Here is a 14782-nt window from a genome sequence, read left to right as displayed (position 1 = left end):
CAACTAACCGAAGTGAGAGATGGGAAATGTTCAGCACGTGGCGTGAAATGCTGGCTTTAACATCAAGTAAATTTATTGGATTTTTATAACTTACCAATGTTTCAAATGTCCCCGAAGCTAAATATCGTATGGATTGAGGTCTGGGGATCCGGGAGGCCACACATTACGAAAGTGTTGGCTAATGACTCGTTCTCCCGTAAAATGACGTTTAAGAACATTCGTAACACACCGTGCAATATGTAAAGGTGATCTATTGCATAAAGACTGCGCGTGCAAGGCACTGATGTGCTTGCAGAATTTCGTTCTCTAACAGCGACGCATATTGCTGCTACTGCCCGGTGATGGAGCATGTCTCTGGAGCTGTCTATAGATCCTCGAAGTAGCACAGGCCGAGAATAAATGACGCAGAAAATCCACACCATACCGTCACTTTTGGTTAATGCAACGGAACCTCTAAAACAGGGAGCGGATTTTCTGATTCCCAAATTCGGCAGCTGTAAGTACTGTCCAAATGAAAATTTTCTTCGCTATCCAGAGGATATTTATTCCACGGCCATTCTGAATTGACCTCAAAGCGAGCAAGAAAATGAAGTGAGAACCGGAATCGAGCCTCCAAATTATGTGGAAGCAACCGTTTCACTAGTGAAGGTTTGTAAAGATAATATCGAAGGATCTTCCGCAATATCTTCTGACAGATGAATGTTGTCTATCCAGCGCCTCTGTTATACGCCGGACTATGGTACTAGCCTGAAAGTTAGAAGATGTGTCCTCTACGACCTGAAGCGCAACCACTTGTACTGCTTCTGCAGAAAGAGGTTTTCTTCCTCTTCTAGGATGAACAGAAAATGATCTTCTTTCTTCAAATTTCATTTTCATTTTCCGAAAGGTTTAAGCGTTTATTGGATCCCCTCAGAATCCTTTTCCAAGTACGAAATTTCCCTAGAAAAGCTGCTGCGGAATTACTGTTTGGTAAAGCAATTTTACAAGCAAAGCGCAAGCTCGTAAACTTATCGTCACTGTGAGCAACAAGCACAATGAAAACAAAGTTTCCGAGAATGTTTCTAGGTTTTGTAACACCTACTGCATAACGCTTACAAAGGTTTACATTTTACTGCAGCTTTTAAAGTAAAATGCTCTCTGGTGACGTTATTTGTAACTATTTTTTTTTTTTTTTTTTTTCTTCTGGAAATTCTCATCCCTTCATTAAGTCCGCCACAGAATTCACAATCTTCTGATCACTGGTTTCGCTTGTAGGCAGCTTTGAAAAATGGTTCTTTAATTATAAACACCCTGTGTGTGCCCTAAGTGTAGACTCTGTGGGTGGATTTTCGAAATCTTATGTTGGCAATGACGTTCTTTTTGTTTTGGCAGTCAGTTATGCAAAATTTCATCAAGATCGTTATAAAAATATAGATTTCTATTAATAACATACCTATAAACAAATAAACGGATACTTTATATATATATATAGAGAGAGAGAGAGAGAGAGAGATGATTTTAAATGAATCTAACTAGAATCATTTAACGGGTTCAGCTAGTAAATTACTAATAACTGCTAGATTAATCTGCGTTTATTGAATGGGGATTATTAAATTTCATATTCATTTCAGTTTATTTCAGATTCATTTCGAATTTCAAATCAATTTCAGTTTATTTCAGGCTTTTTTAAAATACGAAAAGTTTTTTTCCAATTACACACACATACATGTTTCGAGAGCGTTTGGATTATAGCTTGTTTGAGCCAAGAACAACATAGCTTTAGAACTTCCGATTGATAGAATCGTGAACTCTTTTTTTTTTTTTTTTTTTTACCTGCACAGTATTGACACTGTTCATTTTGAAATAGTTCAGTTTATTAATAAAAAAATTCAATAAAGTTTTACAAAATATGAAATAGATAATAAAACAAATTCGAAATTTAAAATTCGGGCTTCCAGGTGCCTCATATTCGAATGGAAGACTACGGTATTCAAAATTTGATGGTTCTAGGTGTACCGTTGTTTTTTCACAGTGCGAGAAACACGCATACATTCATGCAGACTTTTCAGTATTTAATTTCGTTAAATATGATATATGGCTAAAATACTTGGTGACATTAATTTAAGAAGTGATTCGGCGCAAAATGCTGTTTTGGGGCTAATAGTTCTTTAGGGCTAACGCCTCCTTGGGCTAAACATAAAATTCTTTACTTTTTTTCTTTACTTTACTTTTATTTGAGTTTTATTTGAATTTGTGTTCATTTTCTTTCTAGACTGTTTCTCAGCGGTGGTGGAGTATATAAGACCACAGAATATTGGGTGTTCGACCCGAGTTCAGTTTTAAAGAAAGGGGCTGATTGCATAGTTAATTTTTGTGTTTTCCCCCTTGTGTAATACACATGCGAACCAATTTCTCTTAAGAAGACCTCAACGAAGGTATCTCCTCCCTTAGACTTTGCGGAGTTTGTCATATTCAAATAACCTATCCTTTCCATATTATTTTCAGTTACAATAGAATTACAGTTATCCCAGTTAACAAACAGCATATCTTCGTTAACAACGTACATTTGAAATAGTATGAAAAGAAAATGAAATCAAGTTAAAAAAAATTAAATCGAGTAAAATGGCTAATTTTTTTTTATTCATTCATTAGTATTTTAAAACTATTATGCCACAAAAACAATTTATATTACATCCAGTTAATTTTATAGGAAATAGTTTAGTTTTTTAGCAATTAATAAGTAAAAACATTCCGGTGAAAATACTAAAGAAATGAAAAATTTACTTTGTTCGGCAATAGCATATTATCCCAATCTACTGAAGAAATAAAATATAAAATTCGATTACACCTGCTGTTGCAACCAATGAAACTAAGCTTTTATTATACGATAAAGTTCAACTTCTTAATCTCAAAACTCTATGAAGTTCTATAAATAATGTTTAATCTCTTAATCTCTTTTAATGTGAAACGGTAAGAGCAAAGAAATAATCAAATTAGTATAGAAAAAAAAAAAAAAATCTGAAATGTTTCAGATTTTAAATTACGTCCGAAGGGGCGTTTTTTAACATTTTGTGTGTTACCTTTCTTTATTAAATATCATGTTCCTCGCACTTAAACCATAAGATCCAGTGCAACAGCAATATCGCAAAATAGTTTTAAAACGAGCATATCTTTAGAATTTTTGATACTGAGACTCACGCGCTGGAGATAAAAATGTTTTTTCTGCACAACGTTGTCATTGCTCGCTTTGAAATCCTTGAGTTTGTTAATCAAAAATTCGTCAAAGTTTTAAAAAATAGGAAATCGATCATAAAACAAATTTCAAATTTGGTCTTCCACATGCTCATATTCGTTGGAGGATTACGTTATTCAAAATTCGATGACTCTATGTACCGTTGTTTTATCACAATACGAGAAATATACATATATTTATGCAGATTTTTCATTATTTAATTTCTTCAAATATAATGCAGGACTCTAACATTTTGTGGGAACAGTTTGAAAAGTGAACCGACATTTATGAGTCCGACGCAAAATGCCAAAACGAAACTAATAGTCCTTCGGGATTCAAATCCCTTTGGACTAAAAACATATTTCAGTGTGAATAAAGCTAGAAAAAATATGTGTAGTACACCACGATCTATGTATTACTGCAAAATTTCGTCTTCGTCATCCAATTTTGCTTTGGACGCATACAATAGCGTATAGAAAAAGAACTGACAGAAATTTTACATTTATAAGTTATTAGAAGGCCATTTTCTTTATCACGTGTAAAGCGTAAAATAGCGTTTCTTGAAAAATCTTTAAAATTACAAAGAATCTTTTACATTTTTTATAAATTTGATCTAGGCTATTTTATAAAACTGAAAATTAATAAAATTCCATATGCATCGTACATTAGATATACCCGGCTATTGTATTTCAGATCTTCCTTTGTACAGGATTTTATCACTAAGTGTTCCAAAATAACATTTACTTTGGTACCAAGTTTGTGAAATCTTCCTTGCAAACCTGGATAACCAGCCTAGTTCAAGCAGACTTTGTAGGGTTTCTGGTTGAACTCGAAGCTATATTAAAATCCTGCAGACTCTACTAGACGACTAGGGAATTATCTTTACATCTTTAGACAACTCACAGAATAACAAAGAAGTTTTAAATTACCTTTTGATTTAGTTTTAAATTGAGCATAAAAGCACTTTCCTCTACTTGTGAATAGTTAAATTAAAGTAGTAGACCATTGCTTTCAAACGATCATAAAGTAGTCTAAGACTGTCCATTAAGTAGATTAGAAATAAGCTGGCTCATACATTTCAACGGCGCGTATTTGAATTAGCTAAAGTTGGAATATCACTTTCAAGTTGAGCTGACTAAAAATATTACCAGCAAGACGCGATTGCAAGAAATTTTATGAACTGAATAATCAAAACCCTCAGCTTAAATAATCTCAAGGCTAATTTGTATTTTGGTGAGGAATAACCACCCGTAATAAATTTAAAAGTATCGTAGGCTTTACAGAATTGCAACAAACTGGCTCATGGAAGATAACAGCATTTTATTTAAGGCCGCGGCAACACATTGCTTTCATAGAACCGACGTTTTTAATTAAAATAGAAAGATAAATATAATCGGCATTCTGTTAAATGGGATTACGTAATGCCCAATGTGTATGCATGAGACTGATCCTGCTACTGAAAGTATATGTAAACAGAAATGAAATAATTTGTGTATAGTAGTAAGAAATAAATCCTGACTGTTAAATTTCAAAATTCTTACATTTTTTCGAACGGCAACTATCTCGCACGCTAGAGATAAAAGTGTTTTTTATCGAGCATAGAGATGCCACTGCTAGCTTTCAGATCGTTGAGTTTATTAATAAAAAATTCATTAAAGTTTTTTAAAAATAGGAAATAAATAATAAAACAAATCAAAAGTTCAAAATTCGGTTTTGTAAGGACGCATGCTCGGACACAGTTTAAAACTCTATCGAAAATATTATTTAAATTTTCAAAGATAAGGAATACCAAAACCTCATTTTCTACCCACGCCTCTATAAGTTTTATGAAGCTTCTCTATCACTTCTTATCTGCATAGGAAAAAAAAAAAAAAAAAAAAAAAGAACCGTTTAAATGTTTGTGAATAATTGAGCTCCGTAATAAGCCATGAAATTGGATAAGTGAAATTCTACCGATTTTATAAAATAAATTAACAATGAAAGAGGAAAGATTTATTCCAGATAGTTTATGCTATTTCCCAACAATTTTCTACGCCAGACTATCTGAAGCATGATACCGAAACTAGCTGAGAAAACTACTCCAGTTGCCCATATTCTGATCATGGCAATGCATTTCGTTACTACTTTTCAGTCTTTTCAAAGAATGTTCTATGCTTACAACTTCTTGATTTTACACCTTTGTAACTTTCGCGAGCATTTCTACGAAAATCCCTTTCTTACAATTAACCTTAATTTGAAAGAAAGAATTTTGAAATCTAACAGTCAGGATTTATTTCTTACTACTATACACAAATTATTTCATTTCTGTTTACATATACTTTCAGTAGTAGGATTAATCTCATGAGTACGCATTGGGCATTACGTAATCCCATTTAACAGAAACTTAAATTCTATTACTTCCTAATAAATAGTCACCAAAGCTCTGGACTTATTATAGTTAAAAGCATAACGAACAAGTTTAGAATTTGAAGTTTATAGCTTAAAATAAATTTACTTTCGCATCTATTCACACCTGTTTCATGAAATACAAGGAACTGGCAACCAGTGCGTTATTATAATTTTACCTTAAGAAGAATTAATAAATTAATTCAAGCAAAGAATGATTTCGGGCCGTTTAATTTATGTTTAAAATGTAAAGAGTATTCTTCCATATATTCGATCTGATAGACTTTTTTCCGAGATTATGAGTCTGCATCGTAATTTCCATGATAAGAAATTTCGTAAAATTTCCAGCTGTATTGATTTCCATTTCAATTCCACTGCTTTCCAGGAAACATCAACCGAGGTATATTTGCCATTAGAAAGAGCTCTTTTTAAATGATAAACCGCACAATAGTCGATAAGTGAAAAGGGGACTTCGCAGGAATACATTGAAAACGTATACATGCAATATTGTCTTCTGTTGCTCAACATTGTTGGTCCGAAAATCACACTTTCAATTTTTCTGCTGCCAAAATTATTCAAAAAACATCTTCCATTGGAGAACTGGATTTTCTAGAGGCATTTCACATTCATAAAAATCTTTCTGTTCTAGTTAACGATCCTAATTCCAATCCAAATTTGCCTTCGGCTTTTAGAGAAATTATGTTTTAGTTCTGGTTTCGCCAACAGATGGCGCCACTTGCTTATTCTTGTCCAGGCTTTCTTATCTTATCTAATCATTATTTCCTATCTTGTTCATTTGCGGTTTTGCAGCTGAAGATGATGGTTCGGTAAAACCATCGAAACTAGTCCTGTGAAAATTTTGTAGGTATAACGCTGATTTTTGTTGTTTGACTTCTGAATTAGTATGCAATATTTGTATGTCTTCATTCTTTCAAGGAATGCAGTGATACTTTTCGAAGTATGATTTATTGCTTTGTCTTAATGAACTTTCACCCTTCAAAAATCATTGCGATAAAGCAATAGAATTTCATATTATACACTCTAAATTTCTCAGAGTGAGATTTGAAGCGTGACAGCAATTTTCGCTCCGTTTCGTGTTAAACAAGGCAAGTTTACTGTTTTGGTAACAGAACATATTTTTCCACTTGCGAAATGACCTTGAAGAAGGGAGTGAGTCATGGAGGTAGGAAAGGGGAAGAACGACTTCCGGTCGTGCCCCTACCCTCGCAGAGTGACCATTCAGTTTTGCTGAGACGCTATTTCAAAGAATCTGGACAGTTGTCTACATCGTAACAATGAACGCAGCTCCTCTGCCAAAAGTAAGTTTAGTTTTAAAATATATATACAATTATTTCTTAATAGAACTATCTTACTTATCATAAATTATAGTCTTATATTTTAGATTTATGTGTAAAAATTGAAGGATGTAATGAAAAGGAGTTTTAGTTGGCTCTTTTTTTAGGTAAATTTGCTTTAAGAGTGTAATGCTGTAACTTCGTTTTATTTATTACGTACTGTTAACACAATAAAAGCTATATATATGGATGGTACTTTTTGTAAACACTTCTTAAACAATTTACACAACACTATCGACTTTAATTATTCAAATTCAGTTTCGCATGCATTCCTAATTCGAGTACGAAGAACAGCGGTGGGGAAAAAAAAATCCATACTATAGATTTTTTATAACACAAATTATTTGTTAGAATTGCAAGAAATAAAAACCGTATACTTTACTGAATTCTTGTTAAAGTCATATCGTTTTCAGCTTATAGCAGTTTTTCATTGATTTTTAACTTCTTTTTTTTATAAATTCTGCTTATAGTTTGTAAAAATAAAATTCACTTACTGTTGCAAATCTGAATTTTTACAAAGTATAAACACTAGCACTACCTGTGTCATATCAGCATTCTAACACTTATATTTTTGCAAATGTATTATTATTCTCGATAGTGTAGGTGTAGCTCATATGGTCTCCTCGGTTTCTTTCACTGATGTTCAAAATTTATTTGCATGTGTCATTTTTTCTCAATTTATTTTGTCTGATTTCCATACTATGTTTTCTAAAAGTGATTTGAAAGTGTTTGCAAAGAAAATTTAGAAAACTGCATACTCGAGTTCTTGTTTCGGCATGAAATGAAATACAACGGTTAAGATACAATCAAAGATATTTTAGAATTCTGATTAAAGAATGTGTTCTTCTAAGGTAATGGGTTGCCAAAAAGTTTCTTAATGTTACAGTTTTGGGGCCAATTTTGAGAAAATGGGGAAAGGCTAAATTGATTTCAGTTACTAACATTTATTTTATGTAATTTACTCTTATGTAATTTTTACTTACGTATGCTTAATATTATGTTTTTTTAATGTTCATTTAAATTTATATGCGCTAAATATAATGTTTCACAGGCTAATTTTTATTTATAAATGCTTAATATCATGCTTTTTCTCCAAGCATTAATGCACATCCCCTAAATATTGACCACCAGCGGACGAACAGTTGTAATCTGGTAGTTTGGTCCTGGGTTCGAATCACGTGAAGGGACTAGCTGCATGGGCGTTTTCATTGTTTTCCCCATGTGCAACATGTATACGAACCAATTTCCCTTAGAAAGACCTCCACGAAGGCATCCTTCCCCTTACACAGATAGTCCTTGAGGCTTTGCAATAAGCACACACACATTCTAATATCATACTTCTTCTCCTAATATACATTTATATGCAATAAATATTATACGTTTTTGCCTGCCTATAAGCTTAATAATTTTCTTTCTACTTAACATTACTGTTGAAACTATTCCCGATTAGCCACGAAACCACCAGCGGCCGCGCGGTAAAATCACTGTAGTTCAGTGAAATCCTGTGAGGTTTAAATCTCGTGAACAGGTTGGTTGGAAATTTAAAAAATTTCATCCCTTTTTTTTTTTTTTTTTTTTTTTTTTTTTAATGAAACAAATCTTAAACAGCTAAGGTTGCTCATTTAAAACTTTTATTACTTAAAGTTAAGAAAGGTAGTTTATAGATTTCTTTAAAGACTAAGGGTAGGAACTTTATTAAACTAGAAACCATATTAAGAGAAATGTTTATCTTATCAAATGCATTACAAGCACATATAATTTTCATTATACGTACTTTTAATGTCATAATTTGTAAATAGACATAATGAATCGATAAAATAATTATTATCAATTGAGCGCACAGCGAAAGTAACAAAAATTATTTATTGATGCTGGTAATTAACCAAATTAATTAAAAAATACCTTGCTAATTTACTAGACACGTTTTTGGGAATATAATGTGTCTTAATACTTTTAAATATACATATAAATATCTAATTTCCGCTCTTAAGAAAATTTAGTTATGACTCAAAATTTTGAAGTTCCATTTAACATATCATTTGATTTATCTGTGATTTTGTAATGTAAATAAATCGTAATATTTATGAGAATAAATTAATATCATATATAACCACTGTTAAATCTATTGAAATTGTTTATTACACAGAATTAATTTCAAGTTTTTAATATTTAAAGATAAGAATTGGTAAAATTTTATATAAATGAAACAGTTATTCAATAATTTTTTAAAGATTTCTTTCCTGTTTTTTCTAAGTAATTTTGTCCCCTTATAGTTTTGAATTTGCTGTTCTTTCACCTTGTCTGTCATTCTGCGCTATATTGCACTGATTGATATTTAGTTGTCATTAAAATTTAGGAAGAATGTTATACTATATATTTCTTACAGAAGAAGGCGTCACTGGGTTGACGTTTCCTGATATCACAGAAGATGACTTGAAAGAAATGAACATAAAATTAGGGCCCAGAAAGCATATTATGCAAATTGTGAATAGAATAAGGGTAACAATATATTTTCAATAATGGAATAACAATGAAGGATAATTTTATATTATTATCTGAAAAGTCATTTTCTTTTTAGTGCCCATCAGTTCAAGCGGTTGCTTCAATACCATCAGATGAAAAATGCACTGAAAAGGTCTGTCAAGATGCAAGTGCCATTTCTCCACAGAATATACAAAGAAAAGAGGTGTCTTTAGACATAATCCAAAATATATAACCAGTGTATTTCAAACAAGGTAATAAAAGTTGTCTTTTAGTTTTAATTATGTAAAAGAACACGTTGTGATTTATTAGTCGGTTATTACAATTTTCTCAATTTTTTCAGGATTCTTTTGATATCAGAAAGTGGGTCAGCAGTCACCCACAAGGCAAACAGCTCTGTGACAACTTGGATAGGGGTTCCTACAAGACTGAAGACAGGCAGCTGCTAGTTAGGATAGTCTGTTCAAAATTAGTAAACTTATGTGGAACTGTGTAAGTTTTTTTAGTGAACTTGAATATATTTTCATTGATTTAAGTCTAGAAGGTATAGATACGTTCTGAAAATTAAGAAAATATTTTATTTTATATGAATTTCAAGAATTTTCCATTAAATTATTTTTTTTTTTAGCTACCCATCCTCAGAATGGAAGGAACGTACTGCAGAGGCATTAGTAGATGCATTTCCATTGTTAAAATCAAAAAGATTCCCACATGGGCATGTAAGTGTTCTTTAATTTTCAAAAAATTACTTTAAAACATGTTATCTAGTTATGTGATGTGTATTAATTTATGTGCAGGAAAGCTTCTATGATAAGACCACAGGAATAAGCTTTATAGAATAGGCCTGAAAACGCTTAGGAAGTCCATCAAAGAAAAAAAGGATTAGCCAAAACTTCAAAAATCTGCAGAATAGAACCATCTCTTGAAACAGAACGTTTGACTAAAGAGGATTTAGAAGAAAAGGTTTTTTTCAGCTTTCGTAAAATTCATATTCATAACATTTTAAAATATTTCTATATTATAAATATTTCATCTATACTTAAAGAAAATGTTTGAAAATTAGTGCATATAAATTTTTTGTTATAGATAATGTGGATGAAATTTAAAAATCCCATAGAACCCAATAGACAGGCGATTTCAGATATATTGTCTGAAACAATGGCTGACAGACAAACTGAAATAAGAGATTCAGACATGACCATAACAGATGTTTTAGAGAGATATCCCAGGCTACAAGATTATAGAGGAGATATGGTAAGAAATTTAGCTAATTAATTTTCAGTTAGTAATTGCACTTTAAATTTACATATACGCATAGTGTATATTGGTGATCTTTAAAATGTGTCGAGCCAGGAAATTAAAATCAAAGTTTCAGCATAATCAATTCAAAGAATTTCAGTTCAAAATCATTTTTCAGCATTATGTTAAAACACATAAGTTCTTGTAATAATTTTCATTCAGGATATGCTTGGTTTAAGAAACTGAACCATTAACCACATGCATTCAGTTTTTAAAATCAACATTTTTATGAATATGTACTAGATAACCTATTTTTGATTTTTGTATAAACTTACTGGAAATTATGTTGTGTTTGCAGATTGATGCAGAATTTTTACGCATGCATCCCAATTCAGACACTTTCTTGGGAAAGTTTTCATCTTTTTATGTCCCAAGAATTTTGAGATATGCTGAATCAAAACGGCCTGATCTTCTGGTACCAAGTATTGCTGATTTCAGTGGTAAAGATCTTTAAAAATTTAACTAGGATTATAAATCATATAATACTTTAAAACATTTTTACGTACTGTTTTAATTACCTAAAGTAATTTTTTATCTATTACTTGCATTGGTCATTCTTAAATGGCTTATAAAGTTTTTTCTTCTGGCTTGTAAAAGTAAGCTGTAAATCCATGTACCTCTAGTACCAAAGGCCTTTTTAATGATATTTTTGTAATCCTTATGTAATAAAAGTCTGTGTATTTTTTTCATATATATAGATGATCTAAAAGCATTAGTTTTGCTCCCAGAACTTTTGCCCAGCCCAAATTATGGTAAAGGAAGAGGGAAAAAGGTAAAAAAAGGTCTCATTCATTATTAATGAGTAAATACTTGGCATAAGTCTATGCATAAAAAATAATTTCATATGCCTAGCTAAAATTCTTTTAATAGGATAATATTTTTAGTTTGTAGTGTATGTGTATGCAAATAAGCTATTGATACTATATGTAAGTGAATTGAGCTGCATATCCTTTGAACTTTGCTACATTTTCTTTCTTGAAAGGTTCATGTGTGATATTTATGTAGCTTCAATTAATAATTACATTTCACATGCAATTGTTATCCAGTTTATGTCTTTTATATATATATACTTTTATTTTTATTTCTGTAGAGTAAAGGCAAAACAAGTATTTTGGCATCAGGCTGTTATTTACAAAAAAAAAAAAAAAAAAAAAAAAAAAACATTCCAAATTCTGCACTTCTAATATTTGCTAATGTAAGTATTTATGAGTTTTGTATGTTTTGCACTTTCATTTTAAGAGGGCAGATCATATTTAAACGAGCCATTTTACAACAGTGAATGTATTTGGCCTCACGTGGCTAAAATTCATGTTCTCAAGCTGCTTTCAACTGTTGTACCCACAGATGATGCATCGTCATTTAGCTAATTTTTGTAGAATTGAAATGGCATTGATTTGAATGTCACCTACATACTAGCAAATATTTCGAGAGAATAAGAAGGTTTGTATTATGTATTATGTGTGATGTCTTTGTATCATCTAAAGCATGACAGTAATCATTTCTATGCATGTATCATATAGTGAACATATATTTTTTTTTACTTGTATAGTGTTGGAGAAATTGCTTGAATTTCAAAAAGTAATTCCAGTCAGACTAGGGCAATTATGAAATCAAGAACAAGCATCATAGTTTAATATGAAGAAATGATATTTGGTTTCATAAGAATAAGCCAGACTAATTCTCCATATTCTTTGTTCTTTTTACATTATTTATTACACTTTTCATGAAGAAGCAATGCACAAATAGCAGTATGCATTACTATCCTATTCTATATTTGCATCAATATAATACTTAAATATTCCTATATGTTTTGATACTGAACTTTTACAGAAACTAAAAGCAAAAGGCCTCTATGTGCATAAAATTACTTGAGTAGTATTTTTGTATGAAGAAAAAAATTTTCTGGCAATATTTTTTAATTGGAAAGATAAACTTTCTAATATGGATAATTGGTATTTGACTTGCCCTCATAGGTATGGATGTATTCTTAATGAAGAAATTTATTTTCAGGGAATAGAAGACATGGAGTCTCTTGAACCAGGGCAGAATAAGCAACCGATTCTAGTGTGCATTTCAAATTCATTTTACATTAAAGCAGATAACAAGTTAATAGCATGTCCAAATCACGCCATGAAGGCATTCGACATTTTATTTAAATCCCATTTCGTATTTAGTGTGCAATATGCACATGTATTAACAAATTTTTACAATTTTATGGGAAGATTTTTATACAATATAAGCACTCCTAGAGCATGTGTGGACTTGTTAAATACATGTTTCAGCAACATAGCTATTGAGTAAAAATTTATTGCATTTTTAATATTTTTATTATATTATTATTATTGAGTAAAAATTTATGTATGTATAATATGTTTCTTAATAAAGAGTTTTTCATGTATCGCTTGTTTTCATTTATTTTTAAATTACTTTGTTCATGGAAATTATTATAATTCTGCAGATTAATGATTTCTACTCATATTTAACCAATCAATAAAGTACATATTAATTTTCAGCAGAATTATGAAACATGAATGTTTATCTTACACATGTGAGCTAATCCATATTATTTCACTTTTACTTTATTCTTTCCACATGAGACTTCGAATTGGAATTAACATATATAAAAATAAGTTTAGTCTAAAAGTATATGTAAACAATTATTCACCTATAATGATTAATGTATAGGAATTTGTATGCATATAACTTCTCAAAAGTAAAAAGTGTTGTAAGCTAACTGAAGATAAGCTTTAATCATAATTTGGGGTTAATTAATTTTAAGTTCTTAATGATTTTGTAATAAGAAATAGAAACAATTCTTTTGCAGTATATGAAGTTAAAAACAATAGCATGAGAGTATTTTATGGTTACTAATTTTCTGAATCTCATACATTGCAAATAAAGCTGAATAATTTAGGGAAATTAAATTCACATTTTTTTCTTATTTCAATGTATATTAAAATTTATTATTCGATATTTTTATGCATATTATGCTCAAGTCGACAAAGTACTAGTAATATCAATTCACAAATTGTATTAATATATTCACTTATAAGTAGCATTTAAAGAAGTTGAATCTATCATAATATAATACAGGTTTACTGAGACATATATACATGATCAGCTGTTTTAACACATTCAAATTTTCATTATTATAAAATTTTTCAAGAAGTATTTTTGATAAATTACATTTCCAAATATTGCGATTATTTAATTTAAAATTTAGCTTACAATTTACATGATTATGTGTTCTAATCTTGTGAATAAACATAATTTGTTTTTTAAAATTAAAATATGTATACAAAATTTAGAATATATATCACTATACATATATGATTCATCTAAAATAATTTTTTGAATTTCTTTTATGAAACTAAGCATTTTTTGATTTCTCAAACCAAATTTTGAAAATTTCTGAAATATTTATTCAAAGATTTAAGTACCTGAAAAACCTTTTTTATTCAAATACCAAGCTTTAAGTGCGAATATCTTGCTATTCCAGTTTTTAAGTTGCTTTGATTTTAATATTGCTTTTTTATTGCTTAGTATACATAAAGGCAAGAACCATGTTTCTGTAAAATAAAATATATTCTGTGAATTTAAAGTAATTTCATATCAGAAGTACTGTGAGAAGGTGATAGTGTTATTTCAGAATGTTAAATATTGTAACATGACACCGAATTTCCAATATTTTAATGTGGATGTAATATTTTGATATATATATATATTTCGCTAGATTTGGAAAGAAAAACTATATGTCCAAATAAAGAAGATATGATTATCCTAAAACAATGATTTTTTTTTTCAGTGATGGTCTACTTTGATTCATAATCGTCTTCATGACCAATAAATGTTTTTGTAAGTACATAGGTAGCAAATCTAAAACAGCAGATATTTAAAGTCACAATATAGCATGTTAAAAAGTAGTGTAAAACATTTTTTCAAGATAATATTAACCAGAAATCTAAAACTTTGCCTCAGCCATAAATTATACATAGCAAATACCAATTTTCAGTTTGCCAATAAAACAAATGTAAAATAATTATATAAAAAT

The 14782-nt window shown here is 30.2% G+C and overlaps 2 protein-coding genes across 3 annotated transcripts in view; one reads left to right on the top strand and one right to left on the bottom strand.

Moving 5' to 3' along the window:
- Nucleotides 1–14782, bottom strand: part of LOC118200527 (transcription factor GATA-4-like) — a 229421-nt gene that overhangs the window by 135531 nt on the left and 79108 nt on the right. The window lies entirely within an intron of this gene.
- LOC118193223 (uncharacterized) lies at nucleotides 8956–13123 on the top strand. The gene is made up of 9 exons (XM_085815804.1): nucleotides 8956–9450; nucleotides 9530–9686; nucleotides 9776–9924; nucleotides 10061–10151; nucleotides 10230–10395; nucleotides 10550–10686; nucleotides 11030–11171; nucleotides 11430–11503; nucleotides 12742–13123. Exons 6-9 carry the CDS (start codon nucleotides 10591–10593, stop codon nucleotides 13030–13032), a joined length of 603 nt encoding a protein of 200 aa, XP_085671930.1. The 5' UTR covers nucleotides 8956–9450; nucleotides 9530–9686; nucleotides 9776–9924; nucleotides 10061–10151; nucleotides 10230–10395; nucleotides 10550–10590; the 3' UTR covers nucleotides 13033–13123.

The sequence above is a fragment of the Stegodyphus dumicola genome, chromosome 4 (assembly GCF_044657685.1).
Source record: "Stegodyphus dumicola isolate Sdum_Otavi_A_Nest chromosome 4, ASM4465768v1".
In the NCBI taxonomy this organism is placed as follows: Eukaryota; Metazoa; Arthropoda; class Arachnida; order Araneae; family Eresidae; genus Stegodyphus; species Stegodyphus dumicola.
The sequence above is the reverse complement of the archived record's forward strand: the minus strand, read 5'-3'. Positions and strand labels throughout refer to the sequence as shown.

Coding starts and splice junctions, on each gene's coding strand:
- LOC118193223 (XM_085815804.1), top strand. CDS start 10,591: ATGGCTGACAGACAAACTGAAATAAGAGATTCAGACATGACCATAACA. Junction 11,172..11,429: donor AAGTATTGCTGATTTCAGTG/GTAAAGATCTTT, acceptor TCATATATATAG/ATGATCTAAAAGCATTAGTT. Junction 11,504..12,741: donor GTAAAGGAAGAGGGAAAAAG/GTAAAAAAAGGT, acceptor ATTTATTTTCAG/GGAATAGAAGACATGGAGTC.